At 46.9% G+C, this 15,789-nt stretch overlaps 1 protein-coding gene across 1 annotated transcript in view; it reads right to left on the bottom strand.

The window, feature by feature from the left end:
* PARVB (parvin beta) overlaps positions 1-11,025 on the bottom strand; it is a 109,434-nt gene extending 98,409 nt beyond the window's left edge. Inside the window, exon 1 of the mRNA XM_054037905.1 lies at positions 10,768-11,025. Coding sequence (XP_053893880.1) covers positions 10,768-10,882 — 115 coding nt within the window. The 5' untranslated portion in view covers positions 10,883-11,025. The remainder of the gene's footprint in view (positions 1-10,767) is intronic.
* Between the last annotated feature and the right edge of the window lie 4,764 nt (positions 11,026-15,789).

Raw genomic sequence — 15,789 nt, 5'->3', positions numbered from 1 at the left:
CTCACCCATCTTGCCTCTGCTAAAAATTGATAGTTTCAGAGATGCTTGGAATAGAGATTTGTATATACAACTCTCTCTGACCCAATGGAATACAATTGTATCTAATGTTCAAAAACCAACTACAGACCCCAAGACTACAGTTTATTCACCAAAAGACACTTTTTCTAATATACTATTCCCAATACAGGATATTGGTAAGGGGCCTCATTAATGCTGACCACTGCTGGATAACTCCATTGGTGTTACACTAGCTCATATGTTTTGGGAGTGTCCCTGTATCAAGAATTTCTAGTACGAGGTGGGTCAAAGGACCAATTTGATATTGGATGCTAAGTTGAGCTCTCCCCCCTTAAGTTTCATTCTTGGATATGTTCCTGGTGCCTGGAGATTCCCTGGGTAGGGGGTGGGTCCAATGTGCAGTTTTGATCACTAAAAAAATTAATCCGGCAAAAATGGAAAAGTCAATCCCAACCAAATACTGATGCCTGGCTTAGGTATGTCACTTTCCCTCCCCTCCCTTTATCCTAACCCTCTTTATTTACCTTGTATATGACGACAAATCTAGTATTTTGGTATATTTGTTGTATTTGGAAAAACAAACAATTAATTAAACAGAGTAAATTTTTGCAGCATATCTACTCAGCTACACTTTCCGGAGTCTACATGACAGATACTGTAAAAAAACCAAGACCCACTTTTACAAACCATATTCCACATAATCTATTCAAATAAAAAAAGATGAAGTTAGTTTTCTAGTGGGTCCAATCTGGCCATCCTCTTGATTGCAATGGCACTACTTCACAGGGTAGTGAAGTAGCACCTAGCATGTTGAAAGATAGTGACATGAGGCCTTGTGGACCTGATTCGGAAAACTTTATTCCATACTCACACAACTAGTCCCATTGATTTCAAAGAGATTGAGGAACTCTCGCCCCGTTGTTCACTTTGTTGATAAGCTCATTTATTTCCCAGGATTTCCCACCTCCCCGGCAATGAGAATGGAGAGGATAGTGGGAAAGTCTTTGCCTGGATGAGTCATAGGGTGCTTTAGACTTGGAGATGGATTTCAGTTTGTGTGGAGACCTCTGCATCAAAATGAGCTACCCAGAGCAGTAAAGTGGCTATAGGGTGCATTAGTCAGTGGATACACAGCTGTTTATCCTGCTGATCCGCCTGTACGTGAACATAGTGGCAAAGCAATATCCATATCTATTTCTACCTAATTGACAGAGCACTATTGACCCAGGCTATATCTTCTCTTTCATTGGTCCTGCACTGTCAGCAGGGGGAAACCAGCAGCTGTCAACTGTGCACCAAGCCACTGGCTGCTCAGTCTCCCTGCTACATTGGAGCCCAGATCTCAAGGACCTTACCTTAACCTCCACTGGGTATGTCATTGTTGGTATCCATCAAAACCGTAACATTATTTAGATGCAGTTACATTAATTGTGTCTTCTGCAGCACTTGCAACCCTCTCTCCACCTTTCCCTGATTACATGCTAAATCATAAATTGCGCTTTTTCTGTAACAAGTTCCTTCACCCTATACACTTTCATTTGGAAATAGCACTTAGCAATTAAGGCTGATGTATTTCTCTCACCCACTCCCCATAGAGGCATTATATATAGCTACAAATAGTCAGACACCTGCTGCTCAAATCTTTCCCACAATCTCTGGCTAGGGAAAAAAGCTTCGCAAGAACAAAAGAAATGAAGATTGCAATTAAACACTCTTCTTCTTTATTTCCACATAGAATGTCACTCCAATTTGACTGACAGGTGTTGGGGGAAGTTAAAAGCTGAAGACAACAGCTTTATCTTGCACCGCATCTTTTATATGATCTGAGTGAAGCTAAAGGCCCATCTAGCCTGCAAATTCAACTGCACTGGGGAACTTGGTTACACCACGTTCCTGATGTCGTTAAACCATGTTTTGGTTTTACATACAGATGAGTCCAAAACCAGTTCCTGAATCATGTTACTAGTTTCTATTTCAGCATGGGACTGAACCACATTTCTGTATAATATACACCAAGACCAAACTGCATCATGGCACTACCATGTTACATGGAGGTTTGTCAGTACAGTACTTCCTAGAGTGTAGATTTGATACAGATAAAGGAAAAGGAGAAAAGTAGTTTCTGACTGAAGTAGGGAGCTGCACAAAGGGAGCAAGGGTATGTGACATTATTTTTAAAGTCAGGAACACCTAATGAACGAGAGAGAGAGAAGATTATATATTTATTTATTTATTTATTTGCTCTACAGCCTTAGCTAACAGCCAGCAGGCTTGAAGCTCATGTACTAAGCTCCAGAAGTCCCAGGATCGATCCCGCCCGCTGATGACCGGGGTCTGTCAGCGTTACATATGCAGACCCAGATTTTGAGACCTGTGACAGTGTGGGAGGGGGCATTAATAAGGGATATTTTATTTTGCTGCTGCCAAGAGTTCTTAAACAGCCTCTTGGCAGTGAGTAGTCTTAGGGTATGTCTACACTACGGGATTAATCCGAATTTAGATAATTCGGATTTGAGAAACAGGTTGTATAAAGTCGAAATGAGTGCGGCCACACTAGCACAGTAATTCGGTGGTGTGCGTCCAAGTACCGGGGCTAGCGTCGATTTCTGCACCGTTGCACTGTGGGTAGCAATTCCATAGCTATCCCATAGTTCCCGCAGTCTCCTGCGCCCATTGGGATTGTGGGTTAAGATCCCAGTGCCTGATGGGACAAAAAACATCGTCGCAGGTGGTTCTGGGTACAGCCTCACTCCCTCCCTCCCTCCCTCCCTGCATGAAAGCAACGGACGGCAGACAACCATTTTCGCGCCTTTTTTCCTGGGTGGGTGAACACTGCAGACTCCATACCACGGCAAGCATGGAGCCCGCTGAGGTCAAGACAGCACTCATGAATATTGCAAACACCTCGCGCGTTCTTGTGGAGTTTATGCTCAGCCAGGACCAGAAAAACGAGGCGAGGAGGCAGCGGCGGCGGCAGCGCAGCGACAAGCATGATGAGGACATGGACACGGACACAGAATTCAGTGAAACCACAGGCCCCAGTGCTTTGGAGATCATGTTGTTAATGGGGCAGATTCTATCCATGGAACGCCGATTCTGGGCAAGGGAAACAAGCACAGACTGGTGGGACCGCATAGTGTTGCAGGTCTGGGACGATTCCCAGTGGCTGCGGAACTTTCGCATGCGTAAGGGCACTTTCATGGAACTTTGTGACTTGCTTTCCCCTGCCCTGAAATGCCAGAATACCAAGATGAGAGCAGCCCTCACAGTTGAGAAGCGCGTGGCGATAGCCCTGTGGAAGCTTGCAACGCCAGACAGCTACCGGTCAGTCGGGAATCAATTTGGAGTGGGCAAATCTACGGTGGGGGCTGCTGTGATGCAAGTAGCCAAAGCAATCACTCAGGTGCTGCTACGAAAGTTAGTGACTCTGGGAAATGTGCAGGCTATAGTGGATGGTTTTGCTGCAATGGGATTCCCTAACTGTGGTGGGGCAATAGACGGAACCCATATCCCTATCTTGGCACCGGAGCACCAAGCCACCGAGTACATAAACCGCAAGGGGTACTTTTCAATGGTGCTGCAAGCACTTGTGGATCACAAGGGACGTTTCACCAACATCAACGCGGGCTGGGCGGGAAGGGTTCATGACGCTCGCGTCTTCAGGAACACTACTCTGTTTAAAGGGCTGCAGCAAGGGACTTACTTTCCGGACCAGAAAATAACCGTTGGGGATGTTGAAATGCCCATAGTTATTCTTGGGGACCCAGCCTACCCCTTAATGCCATGGCTTATGAAGCCATACACAGGCAGCCTGGACAGGAGTCAGGAGCTGTTTAACTACAGGCTAAGCAAGTGCAGAATGGTGGTAGAATGTGCATTTGGCCGTTTAAAAGGTCGCTGGCGTTCATTATTGACTCGCTCTGACCTCAGCCAAAGAAATCTCCCCATTGTTATTTCTGCTTGCTGTGTGCTCCACAATCTCTGTGAAAGTAAGGGGGAAACCTTTATGGCGGGGTGGGAGGCTGAGGCAAATCGCCTGGCTGCTGATTACGCGCAGCCAGACACCAGGGCGATTAGAAGATCACACCATGAAGCGCTGTGCATCAGAGAAGCTTTGAAAACCAGTTTCATGGCTGGCCAGGCTACCGTGTGAAATATCTGTTTGTTTCTCCTTCATGAAAACCCTCCCCCTTTACTGACTGATTTTCTGTAAGGAACCCACCCTGCCCCTTCCCCCAGCTTTCTTTCAAACCAAATAAAGTCACTATCATTTAAAAATCATTTATTCTTTATTAATAGATTAGAAAAAGAGGGAGGGAACCCGGGTGGTATTTGGGAGGAGGATTGCTGGGAAGGAAAAAGCCACAAAGAAAAGGTTAAAAAAATGACAGCCTTTTGCTTGGGCTGTCTACTGGGGTGGAATGGGAAGGTGTACGGAGCCTCCCCCCCCGCGTTCTTACACGTCTGGGTGAGGAGGATACGGAACATGGGGAGGGGGGAGGGTGGAACAGGGGCTGAAGCGGCAGTCTATTTTCCAGCAGCCGTTCCTGAACCTCCACCAGACGCCGGAGCAGCCCCAGCGTTGCATCCTTCATCCTCTGGTCTTCCTGCCGCCATCTCTCATCTCGATCGTCTCTCCTCTCCTCACGTTGGTCCCTCCTCTCCTCACGTTGGTCCCTCCTCTCCTCACGTTCACTGACTTCTTTCCTATACTTTGAAACTGTTTCCTTCCACTCATTCAGATGAGCTCTGTCACTCCTGCTGGATTGCATAATTTCAGAAAACATGTCCTCCCGCGTCTTCTTCTTACGACGCCTTATCTGTGATAACCTTCGGGATGGAGGAGGGAGGCTTGAGGAATTTGCAGCTGCTGTAGGGAGGGGAAAAAAGAGAGAATTGTTTTAAAAGCTACATTTTGCAGAACAATGCTTATACTCTTTCACGGTGACCAACACTGTTCACATTACATAGCACATGTGATTTCTGTGCAAGGTCGCATTTTGCCTCTTAATGCTGAGTGCTTGTGGCTTTGCTGCTAGAGATCACAGGTCTGGGCAACAGAATTCGGCTTGCATGCGGCCATGGTAAGCCATTGTTTTACAGCTTCTGCACCCTCCTTTCCCACATACCAAGCATAGCCTGTAGAGTGCTGCAGAAGCCTGGCCAATCTCAGCCAGTTGGGGGGGGGGCAGTGTGGGGGGGGCTTGTCTGGGCCCCTTCAGGCAAGTAGAGTGCTGCGGTTTTTCTGTTAACATTCAGCAGCACCAGAAAACAAACTAACCCCCCCCCCCCGCCATGAATTCTCTGGGATGATCACGGTACCCCTCCCCCCACCGCATGGCTGGTATCAGGGAAGATCCCTGCAGGCACCAAACTACCCCCCCCCCCCCGCCGCCGACCCCCCCCCCCCTCGCCATGAATTCTCTGGGATGATCACAGTACCCTCCCCCCACCGCGTGGCTGGTAACAGGGAAGAACCCTGCTAGCCAAACGCGGAAAACTTCAGGGCCAATTTCCCATCTGCGCTTGGCTAACTGCAGGGAAGGATTTATTTTCCGCCACAGGCAAACAGCCCAGTAGGAACGGCCACCTCTGTCCCCTTAATTAAGTTCCCGTATTTCAACCAGGTTACCAGGAGTGATATCACTCTCCTGAGGATTACACAACAAGATAAAGAACGGATGTTGCTTGAATGCCAGCAAACACCGGGACCATACGCTGCTAGGCTTTGTCAGGCAATGATACCAGATTACTTGCTGCAAGCATGGCGTGGTCAAGTGTCCTACCATGGAGGAGGGAATAAGGATGCACTGCCCAGAAACCTTCTGGCAAGGCTTTCGGAGTACCTCCAGGAGAGCTTCATGGAGATGTCCCTGGAGGATTTCCGCTCCATCCCCAGACACGTTAACAGACTTTTCCAGTAGCTACAGACTTTTCCAGTAGCTGAACTGACCGCGAATGCAAAGTCAGGCAAAGTAATCATTAAAAACCGTTTGCTTTTAAAACAAGTTTTATATTTTAAAAGGTAAACTCACCTGAGGTCCCTTCCATGGGGTCAGAGTCTTGGGTACTGGCTTGGGAGGCTTGGGAGGGTACTTCAGTCAGGGTGAGAAAAAGATCCTGGCTGTTGGGGAGAATGGAGTGCTGTGTGCTCTCTGCAAGCTCATCCTCCTCCTCCTCCTCCTCTACCCCATCGGCAGAATCCTCAGGCGTCGAGACTATCCCCGACCCAGAATCCACGAACAAAGGTGGGGTAGTGGTGGCAGCCCCCCCTAGAATTGCATGCAGCTCGGCGTAGTAGCGGCATGTCCGCGGCTCTGACCCGGAGCGACCGTTTGCCTCCTTTGTTTTTTGATAGGCTTGTCTGAGCTCCTTGACCTTCACGCGGCACTGCTCAGAGTCCCTATTGTGGCCTCTCTCCATCATGCCCTTGGAAATTTTTTCAAAAGTTTTTGCATTTCGTCTTTTAGAACGAAGTTCTGCAAGCACTGAATCCTCTCCCCATACAGCGATCAGATCCAGTACCTCCCTCACGGTCCATGCTGGTGCTCTTTTTCGATTATCAGCCTGCATGGTTACCTGTGCTGATGAGGTATCTGTGGTCACCTGTGCTCTCCACGCTGGGCAAACAGGAAATGAAGTTCAAATGTTCGTGGGGCTTTTCCTGTCTACCTGGCCAGTGCATCCGAGTTCGGATTGCTGTCCAGAGCGGTCACAATGATGCACTGTGGGATAGCTCCCGGAGGCCAATACCATCGAATTGCGGCCACACTAACCCTAATTCGAATTGCTAAAATCGATTTTGGCGCTACTCCGCTCGTTGGGGTGGAGTACAGAAATCGATTTAAAGGGCCCTTTACATCGAATTAAATGGCGTCGTTGTGTGGACGGTTACAGGGTTAATTCGAATTAAAGCTGATAAATCCGAATTAAAGTCGTAGTGTAGACCAGGCCTTAGAGAGAGACTATTGGGCCCTCTGCTGGCCTGCTCTGGGAAAACATCCACCAACTATTGCCCCCACAGCCTTTTCCTTCAATAAATAACTATGAGATTGGGGAGCAATTTCCCACATTCCCAACCATAGAGGAAAGAGATTGACCACATACTTCTCATTTCAAGGGATGACACTCATTTTAGTCTCAAAGTTCCCTCTATTCCATGCCCTCTCACATTATTAATGAAAATTTAGACCAGAACTATCTAGAAACAAAGTACTGCCAATGTAGATGACCTCTCAAGGTCCCTCCCAGTCTTACATTTCCACAAGTCTGTGAATTCTGGCAACGTTATCTTGAGTCTCACAATTTGTGTGTGTAAATCCATAGTTCCTGGAGATGTATCACTAGGGGAGAATCCCAGCTTTATTTTTATTTTTAAAAAGGCAGTTTCTAGGCCTGATGTTTGCAGAGCAAAGCTTGAAAATGTGCACCCAAAAGCCTCAAAACAAGGAGGCAAAGAAAAAGGACCCAACACTTTAAAAAAAAAAATCCCATGATTTTTAAGCTAATTTCATGAATTGTTTAGATGCAATTCATGATTTTTAAATGCTTGGAGTCTGCAATACTGGAATCATTAAACTAAAGTTACGGAGAAGGCTATTTATATTAAAGAAATGAAACCCACCATTTACTTTAAGTTTCCTGTATGTGCATTTTTGGGGGCTTTCATTTTGGATCCTTGTCACATACTGCATTTGGGCCTTGGCAGGTTGAAAGGAACAATTGGCTGATGTAGGGAAGAAGGCAGAAGAAGCTAAAGGAATGGAAGCCACTTTGCCTTACGGTGAATAACCTCCAAGCCCTCAAAGTCATAATGCTGGCCCTGCCAGAACATAAGCATGCAATAAACAAATTATTGGTAACTACATAGGTCTGTGGAAAATTGTTGTTTTTCATTTCCATTCATCCCATTTAAAGGAAAGAATCACAAATTTAGATTTCCTTCCCATCAAGAAAAGTAATACAACTCAAGCAGTTTCCCCTCTCAACACAAAAGACAAAAATTAAAATAAGAATTCTATAGCCAGTGGGAGCTGTGGCCACAACAGGAGTTGGCAAAATAATTGGCAAGCTCAGCAAAACACGTGTTTGGCCTCATATAAAAGTGACTGCGGCAGCGGATGTCCTGAAAAATACAATCCTACAATGTGGAAATTGTTTGTTTAAAAGTGATGCTGGCAACCTATTTAGGCTCAGAGTCACCTTCAAAAACCAAAAACTTAGTTGTATATTTCAAAGTTTGGGGTCCCTTCCAAGAAATTAATTCCTCCATCCCCTTCTTTTGAAATTGACTTATATCAGGGGACGTTGTGACTATATTTCTTCTGTACCTCAGAAATAGAATAGTGGGACAAAGTCTGAGACACTCTGGATTTAAAAAGTGTACTAATCAAAGGAAATGGCTTTTCTTCTCCCGGGTTGTGGTTTGCTGTGGCCTAGCAACATTTCCTTTGATCCAAGTTTGGATGCCAAACATTTATATTTTTAAAAAAACAACTAAAGTTAATTGCCGTTCATAGAATAATTAAGTGTAATTAAAATGTACAAAATTTCAATAGCTAACTGAAAGGAGTTTCAAATTAAGTGATTTATCCCCTTCTCCCTCACCTCCAATCTTAATCTAGACCAGAGCCAAGAATGTCTCTGATTAGCAAGAAGGTCAAAATTAAATTCAAACATAAGGAAATGACACTCAGATTTCCTGCTACCAGATATCAGTTGTTTGTGAGTAAGGATGATGATTATGAGGGATACTTCCTGTATAGGACTAGACATGCATTCAGAGTCAAAGAATCAAAGGAAAATTTAAGTTTAGTTTATAAAGAATTAAATCTAGTTCTACAAAATCTAATTGCAGTATCTTCTTGTTTGCATCATTTTAACTATACTGGTACAGTTAAAGCAGTATCACCACCCTGAGGGCTTGTCCACAGTTAAAACGTGACAGCAGCATAGCTGTAGCACTTCAAAATGGACACTACCTATGCTGATGGGAGGGGTTCTCCTGTTATCACCTCCCGGAAAGGCAGTAGCTAGGGCAAGGGAAGAATTCTTCTGTCAACCTAGCACTGTCTGCAAGGGGACTTAAGGTGACCTAGCTATATTGTTCAGAGGTGTGGATTTTTCACACCTTTGACTGATGTAGTTAAAGGAACTTAATTTTCTAGTTTAGGCCAGGCCTTAGGCCTTGGCTACACTGGCAGTGTACTGCGCTGCAACTTGCTGCGCTCAGGGGTGTGAAAAAACACCCCCCTGAGCACAGCGAGTACAGCGCTGTAAAGTGCCAGTGTAATCAGAGCCTGCAGCACTGCACGCTTGCACGCAGCACTGCAAGCTATTCCCCTCAGAGAGGTGGAGTACGTACAGCGCTGCGAGAGCTCTCTCGCAGCGCTGGCGGCACAACTACACTTGCGCAGCAGCGCTGTGAAGTCCCGAGTGTAGCGAAGGCCTTAGTGTGGATGAAATTTATACCAGCAAAACTCTGCTTTAGCTGGCATAGCTTATTCCAGGCCCTCCTCACCCCAAGAGAAATTAACTATACTGGTAAAAGTAGTTGTTTGAGCATTGGCCTGCTAAACCCAGGGTTGTGAGTTCAATCCTTGAGGGGGCCACTTAGGGATCTGGGGCAAAATCAGTACTTGGTCCTGCTAGTGAAGGCAGGGGACTGGACTCAATGACCTTTTGGGGTCCCTTCCAGTTCTATGAGATAGGTATAGGTGTATATAAATAGTGACCAATATAGCTATGACAGCAAAACTTTATAGTCTAGACATGGCTTGGCTCCAGTACAACTGTGTCCACAGTAGGGCTACATTTACACTTAAGGCATAGTTGCAACACTACAGTTGTGCCATGATAGCACTTCACTGTAGACACTCACTACAGCGAGGGAAGGGATTCTGTCACACCCCTAGCCAAAATAGTTACACCTGTAGCAAAACAGAACGTAGACCAGCCCTGAAAAACAACTGGCTGGATTTAAAGGATCTCTTGCCCTGTTTGCAACCTAAACACCACAGCATTCTGCTGGAGCAGTGGTTCTCAGTCCTTTTACCACGATGAGCTCATTTTCCAACAGAAAAAAGTTTCAGGCTTATCACTCCTAACTGCGAGCCCACGTGCAAGAGCCTGGGAGCTGGGAAGTAAAACTAGACAGAAAAAAAGTGAAAGTGGCTCACCCTGCTTAAGGGAACAAGGAGTAAATAAAGGAAGAGCTTGTAGTAAGTAGTAAATGGGATGTTTCCAATATTCAGCAAGCTGGAGCGCCAGGGGTTTATAATGTGATACCAGTGCATTGCTCTGCAGCCTTTGACGGTAGTCCTGGCTAAACAAGGACCGGTCTTTAATGAGCGGTGTCCTCGCAACCAAGCTGGGCTGGACCCGCTCCCCCAAACCTCTCTGTGTTGCCCGGACGCCTGTCCCGCAACAGCGAGCGCTACCAGCGGCCAGGCTTCCTTTGCTGAGCACGGTCTCCACAGCCCACCCGGGAGGGCCAGGCCCCGGCACACCGCCCCTCGCCCCAGCAGGGCACCACACCAGCCGAGGCTCAGCCGCCTGCGGGCTCTCGCTCCAGCTCCCCCCTTTTTCTCTGCCCCCCCCCTTCGCCCTCAAGCCCATGGAAATAACAAAGGGGGGGGGGTTGTTCCATAGCTTCCCCCCCCCTTTCCCTGGCCAGCGGCTAGGGGGAGCCAGCAGCAGCTGCTGCGAGTCACGTTGCTCTGATTCACTTTCTCCCCCCCCCGGACTCACCCTCCTTCGCTTTCTTCTTCCTCGCCAGGGTCCCGCCTAGCTTGCCCAGGAAAGACTCGTCCTTCTTCATCCTGTGGGGCCGCAGGGTGGGCGAGCGGAGGGGAGCAGAGGACATTGGGCTTGTCCCGGGGGATGGGCCGCGGGGCAGGAGCGGGCTGGGAAGCTGGTTCTTGTCTGGCTGGGCTGGGAGAGCCACGGGGCAGGAGCGGCGGGGGAAGCAGCGCAGAGCAGGGGAGGGCCGGGCGGCGTGTGTGTGTGTGTGTGTGTGTGTGTGAGAGCCCCACACACCGGGAAAGGGGCGGGCTGGGAGCTGCAGGGATCGGCCGCTTTCCAGCCTGTCACAGCGCCCTGCCCTGGCGTGGAAGTCCAGGGAAGCCCCCTCAGGGGCGACCCGCCCAGCACGGCAGTCAGCGGGCTCCCTCCCGCCGGCCGGCGCCGCCACCCCTACCCTGCTGGGGAGCAGCCCCGGCTGCTTGTGGGGCGCGACCGGGAGCCCTGGAGAAATGAAATCCTGCCGGGTGAAACACACCCGGGTGTGGAGTGTGGTTAAACCGCGCCTGTGTCAGCACCACACACACACTGATTGTAGGTTTGGGGTTGTGGTATGGGGCTGACACACACAAAAATCCCACCCGTGCGCTGAACACCCTCCTGCCCCCAAAAATCCTGTAAAGTGCAATCAAAGATCCAGGTGTCCTGCCACTGCTCGGTCTGCCTGGGTTTCCTTAGCACGCTTTATTAGCCGGATGAGAAGAACAGGGCTCCGACATGGGGCTGGTACATATTGCTAACGTGTGTATGTTGTTATTGCGTGTGTAAGAAAGACATGAGCTCTTAGAAGACACCTCTGACATCTAGGCACCACACACACACACACTAAGGAGCCAGACCCTGCCCTGAAGAGCTGACAATGGAAACAGACAGGACGGGGGGGACAGGCATAGAGGGGTGAAGTCATTTGCCCAAAGTCGGTGGCAGAATTGGGAATACAGCCTAGGGGCAACGCCTCAGCTGGTGGCAATTATCACAGCTCTGTTGCAATCAAAGGAGCTATGACAGCTTCCACTAGCTGAGGATTTGCCCCCAGATCTCCTATTTCCCCAGTTCAGTGCCCCATCCATTAGACCTCTCAAACAGTATATATGTTACTGTCTCCTCTCCCACGCTGCCTGAGTCTCTTATCACCTTAGGCAGCAATCCTGCAATAAGCTCCATGAGGGCAGATGCTTGTGCCTACTGGGACCACATTGATTTCAGAGGGACTCCCCATGGACACAGATGTGCAGAGTTCATTATAGGAGGGAGGTCATTGACTCTGGAATACATGCCTTGTGTATTAGTGCAGCACCTAGCACAGGAGACTAAAGTAACTCATGATCCTGCTGAAAGACTTACTTATTACTTATCAGTTTATAGCCCCCATGAGTGTAAAAGTCACCCCAGACTAGAGAATTAAGGAGACACAGCTGTTCAACCATCCAGATTGTACCCTGGTTAATGTCACAGAGCAAACACTTCCCCCCCCCCCCCCCCCGGGAGCCTCACAGCAGTCAATGGGGCTCTGCACAGGGATCCACCCATGCAGAACAATTGAAAGATTGGGACCTTAATGATGAAATAGACAGAGAAGTGAGAAACTGAGAGGATGGGGAGGGAAGAGGAGAAGTTTCTGAGATATGACTGGGTGGTGACTTATTAGGCAGACATAACACTTGGTGGTTTACATATGTTTTCAAATGTGAACACTTGCATTTCTTTTTAGGTGATGCAGCAGAAGTGAATTTTGTAGGAGCAATCTGAACCCTGAGAGGGTGGAGGGAACTAACAGATTTTGGAAGGGCTTTCCAACAGGACAGGGCAGCATGGAAGAACACCTGAAGGCATATGTAAGAGCAAGAGACAAAAGGGATGTCAAGGCTGTCACTGACTAAATAGAAGTGGAGGGGAAACACAAAACAGAGATCAGATCAGATGTATGCAGAGTGTGTGTGAAAGTAAGGACAAGCAGTATGACCTCTTTGCATATGGAGAAATAGAGAACAAGGTGCAGTTTGTTTCTGTTTTAAACTTTGTAGAGTAAGGGAAGTTAGAGGAGGGGATTATGCATTGGGGGTAATCTGGCTCAGTATTTTGTGTCTCTATAGCAACTTTCACTGAAGTAATTCAGAGCAGTTTATAAATATAAAGGGACGTTGTTAATTTTAACAATCCCACTTCTCTCTGAAAATTAGAGCTGTCAAATGATTTAAAAAATTAATCGTGATTAATTGCGCAATTAAAAAAATAAGCGTGATTAATTGGGCGATTAATCGCACTGTTAAACAATAATAGGATACCACTTATTTAAATATTTTTGGATGTTTTCAAAATTTTAAAATGTATTGATTTCAATTTCAACACAGAATACAAAGTGTACAGTGCTCATTTTATATTTATTTTTATGACAAATATTTGCACTGTTAAAAAACAAAAGAAATAGTATTTTTCAATTCACCTAATACAAGTTCTGTAGTGCAATCTCTTTATCATGAAAGTTGAACTTACAAACATAGAATTATGTACAAAAAAACCTGCATTCAAAAACAAAACAATGTAAAACTTTAGAGCCTACAAATCCACTCAGTCCTACTTCTTGTTCAGCCAGTCTCTCAGACAAACTAGTTTGTTTACATTTTCAGGAGATAATGCTGTCCTCTTCTTGTTTACAATGTCACCTGAAAGTGAGAACAGGCATTTGCATGGAACTGTTGTAGCTGGTATCACAAGATATTTATGTGCCAGACATAGATGCTGACTCCGTGGGTGCTCCGGGGCTGGAGCACCCATGGTGAAAAATTGGTGGGTGCTCTGCACTTCCTCCCCTGAGCGCGCCACTGTGTCCTGCTTCTTCCCCATCCCTCCCTGCACTTGCGCCGTGAAACAGCTATTTTGCAAGGCAAGCGCTGGGAGGGAAGGGGGAAGAGGAGGAATGCAGTGCATTCAGGGAAGAGGCGGGGCTGGGGCGGGGATTTGGGGATGGGTCCAATAGGGGCTGGGAAGGGGTGGAGTCAGGGCAGGGCCGGGGGGGCTTGAGCACCCACCAGCGCCAAGGAAAGTTGTCGCCTGTGGTGTCAGATGCGCTAAAGATTCATATGTCCCTTCATGCTTCAACCACCATTCCAGAGAACGTTCATCCATGCTGATGATAGGTTCTGCTTGATAACGATCCAAAGCAGTGCGGATTGATACATGTTCATTTTCATCATCTGAGTCAGATGCCACCAGCAGAAGGTTGATTTTCTTTTTTGGTGGTTCGGGTTCTGTAGTTTCCACATCAGAGTGTTGCTCTTTTAAGACATCTAAAAGCATACTCCATACCTCGTCCCTTTCAGATTTTGGAAGGTACTTCAGATTCTTAAACCTTGGTTCAAGTACTGTAGCTATCTTTAGAAATCTCACGTTGGTACCTTCTTTGCATTTTGTCAGATCTGCAGTGAAAGTGTTATTAAAACAAACAACATGTGCATCATCCAAGACTGCTATAACATATAATACATAGCAGAATGCGAATAAAACCTAGCAGGAGACATACAATTCTCTCCCAAGATGTTCAATCACTAATTTAATTAACACTTTTTTTTTAACAAGCATCATCAGCATGGAAACATGTCCTCTGGAATGGTGGCCAAAGCATGAAGGGGCATACGAATGTTTAGTATATCTGGCACGTAAATACTTTGCAATGCTGGCTACAAACGTGCCCTGCGAATGCTTGTTCTCACTTTCAGGCGACATTGTAAATAAGAAGCGGACAGCAGTATTTTTTCTATCCTGCCTCCCTGGTGATCCAGGAAACTATTATTCCCATTTTGCAGATGAGGAAACTGAGGCATAGAGGAAGTAAGGTCCAGATCCCCAAAGGTACTTAGGCACCTAGCACCCATTTAAATCACTGGGGGTTAAGCGCCTAAATACCTTTGTGGAGCTGCACCTAAATGATTTGCCCACGGTGCCACAGTGAGAATGTAACCAGTACTCAGAACTCCCACTTCCAAGTTCTAACCATTAAACTATCCTCCCTCAGGTACCCCATAACCTAGAACTCTGTTTCTTCAAGGATCACTGTTGTACTATAATACACAAGGTTTTAAAAAAATGTTAAGCCTTTAGCACATGGACATATTATGTCTTCTGAAATCTGCAGGATTTTCTGGAGCTCCTCATGCTTGCTGTGCTACTTTTCAGTATTCACTGTAATCCTAAACACAAAACAAAGTAGTTTGTGCTCTCAGGGTATGTCTTTAAAGTGGCTGTGTAGTGGCGGCACCAGTGCTGGGAGACAGCTCTCCTAGTACTGTAAACAAACTCCCCCACGAGGGGAGTAGCAGATGCACTGTCTACACTGCCACTTTACAGCGCTTAAAACTTGCAGTGCTCAGGGGGGTGTTTTTTTACACCCCTGAGCGAGAAAGTTGCAGTGCTGTAAAGTGGCAGTGTAGACAAGGCCTTAGATGCCCCATTGTCCCTATTTTAATCAAACATCCCTCCCTCAAGCCCTGAAGGTATTTGATCTGTGGCCCTCACTATGGATTGATCCAGTAGCATGTTTGTGTATGAAGACTCTTTTGAGGGGTTTTTTGTTTGTTTTGGGGTTTTTAAGCCTTGATACTTCTCCATCGGAGGAATAAATAATCTCTGCCTCTTGAAACAACAGTGTGGCCCACTGCAGCAGCTTTTAGAGTTTCTGAGGCAGAGGATATGGAAACGATGTGTGATACAAATCATACCACCTCACTATGAGTGAAATTGCCCCCTATCCCAGTGGTTTTCAAACTTTTTGTATTGGTGACCCCTTTCACACAGCAAACCTCTGAGTGTGACCTCCTATTATAAATTAAAAATGGGGAGGAGGGGGGATATTTAATTTAATGGAGGCTCAGAGCTGTCAGCCCCATGGAGCTGACAGCTTGCCACCCCCATGTAACCACCTTGTGACCTCCCCTGAGGGGTCACGACCCCCAGTTTGAGAACCTCTACCCTATA

This window comes from Malaclemys terrapin, chromosome 1 (assembly GCF_027887155.1).
Source record: "Malaclemys terrapin pileata isolate rMalTer1 chromosome 1, rMalTer1.hap1, whole genome shotgun sequence".
NCBI lineage: Eukaryota > Metazoa > Chordata > Testudines > Emydidae > Malaclemys > Malaclemys terrapin.
Note: the sequence above shows the minus strand (reverse complement) of the source record. Positions and strands in the feature narration are given on the sequence as shown.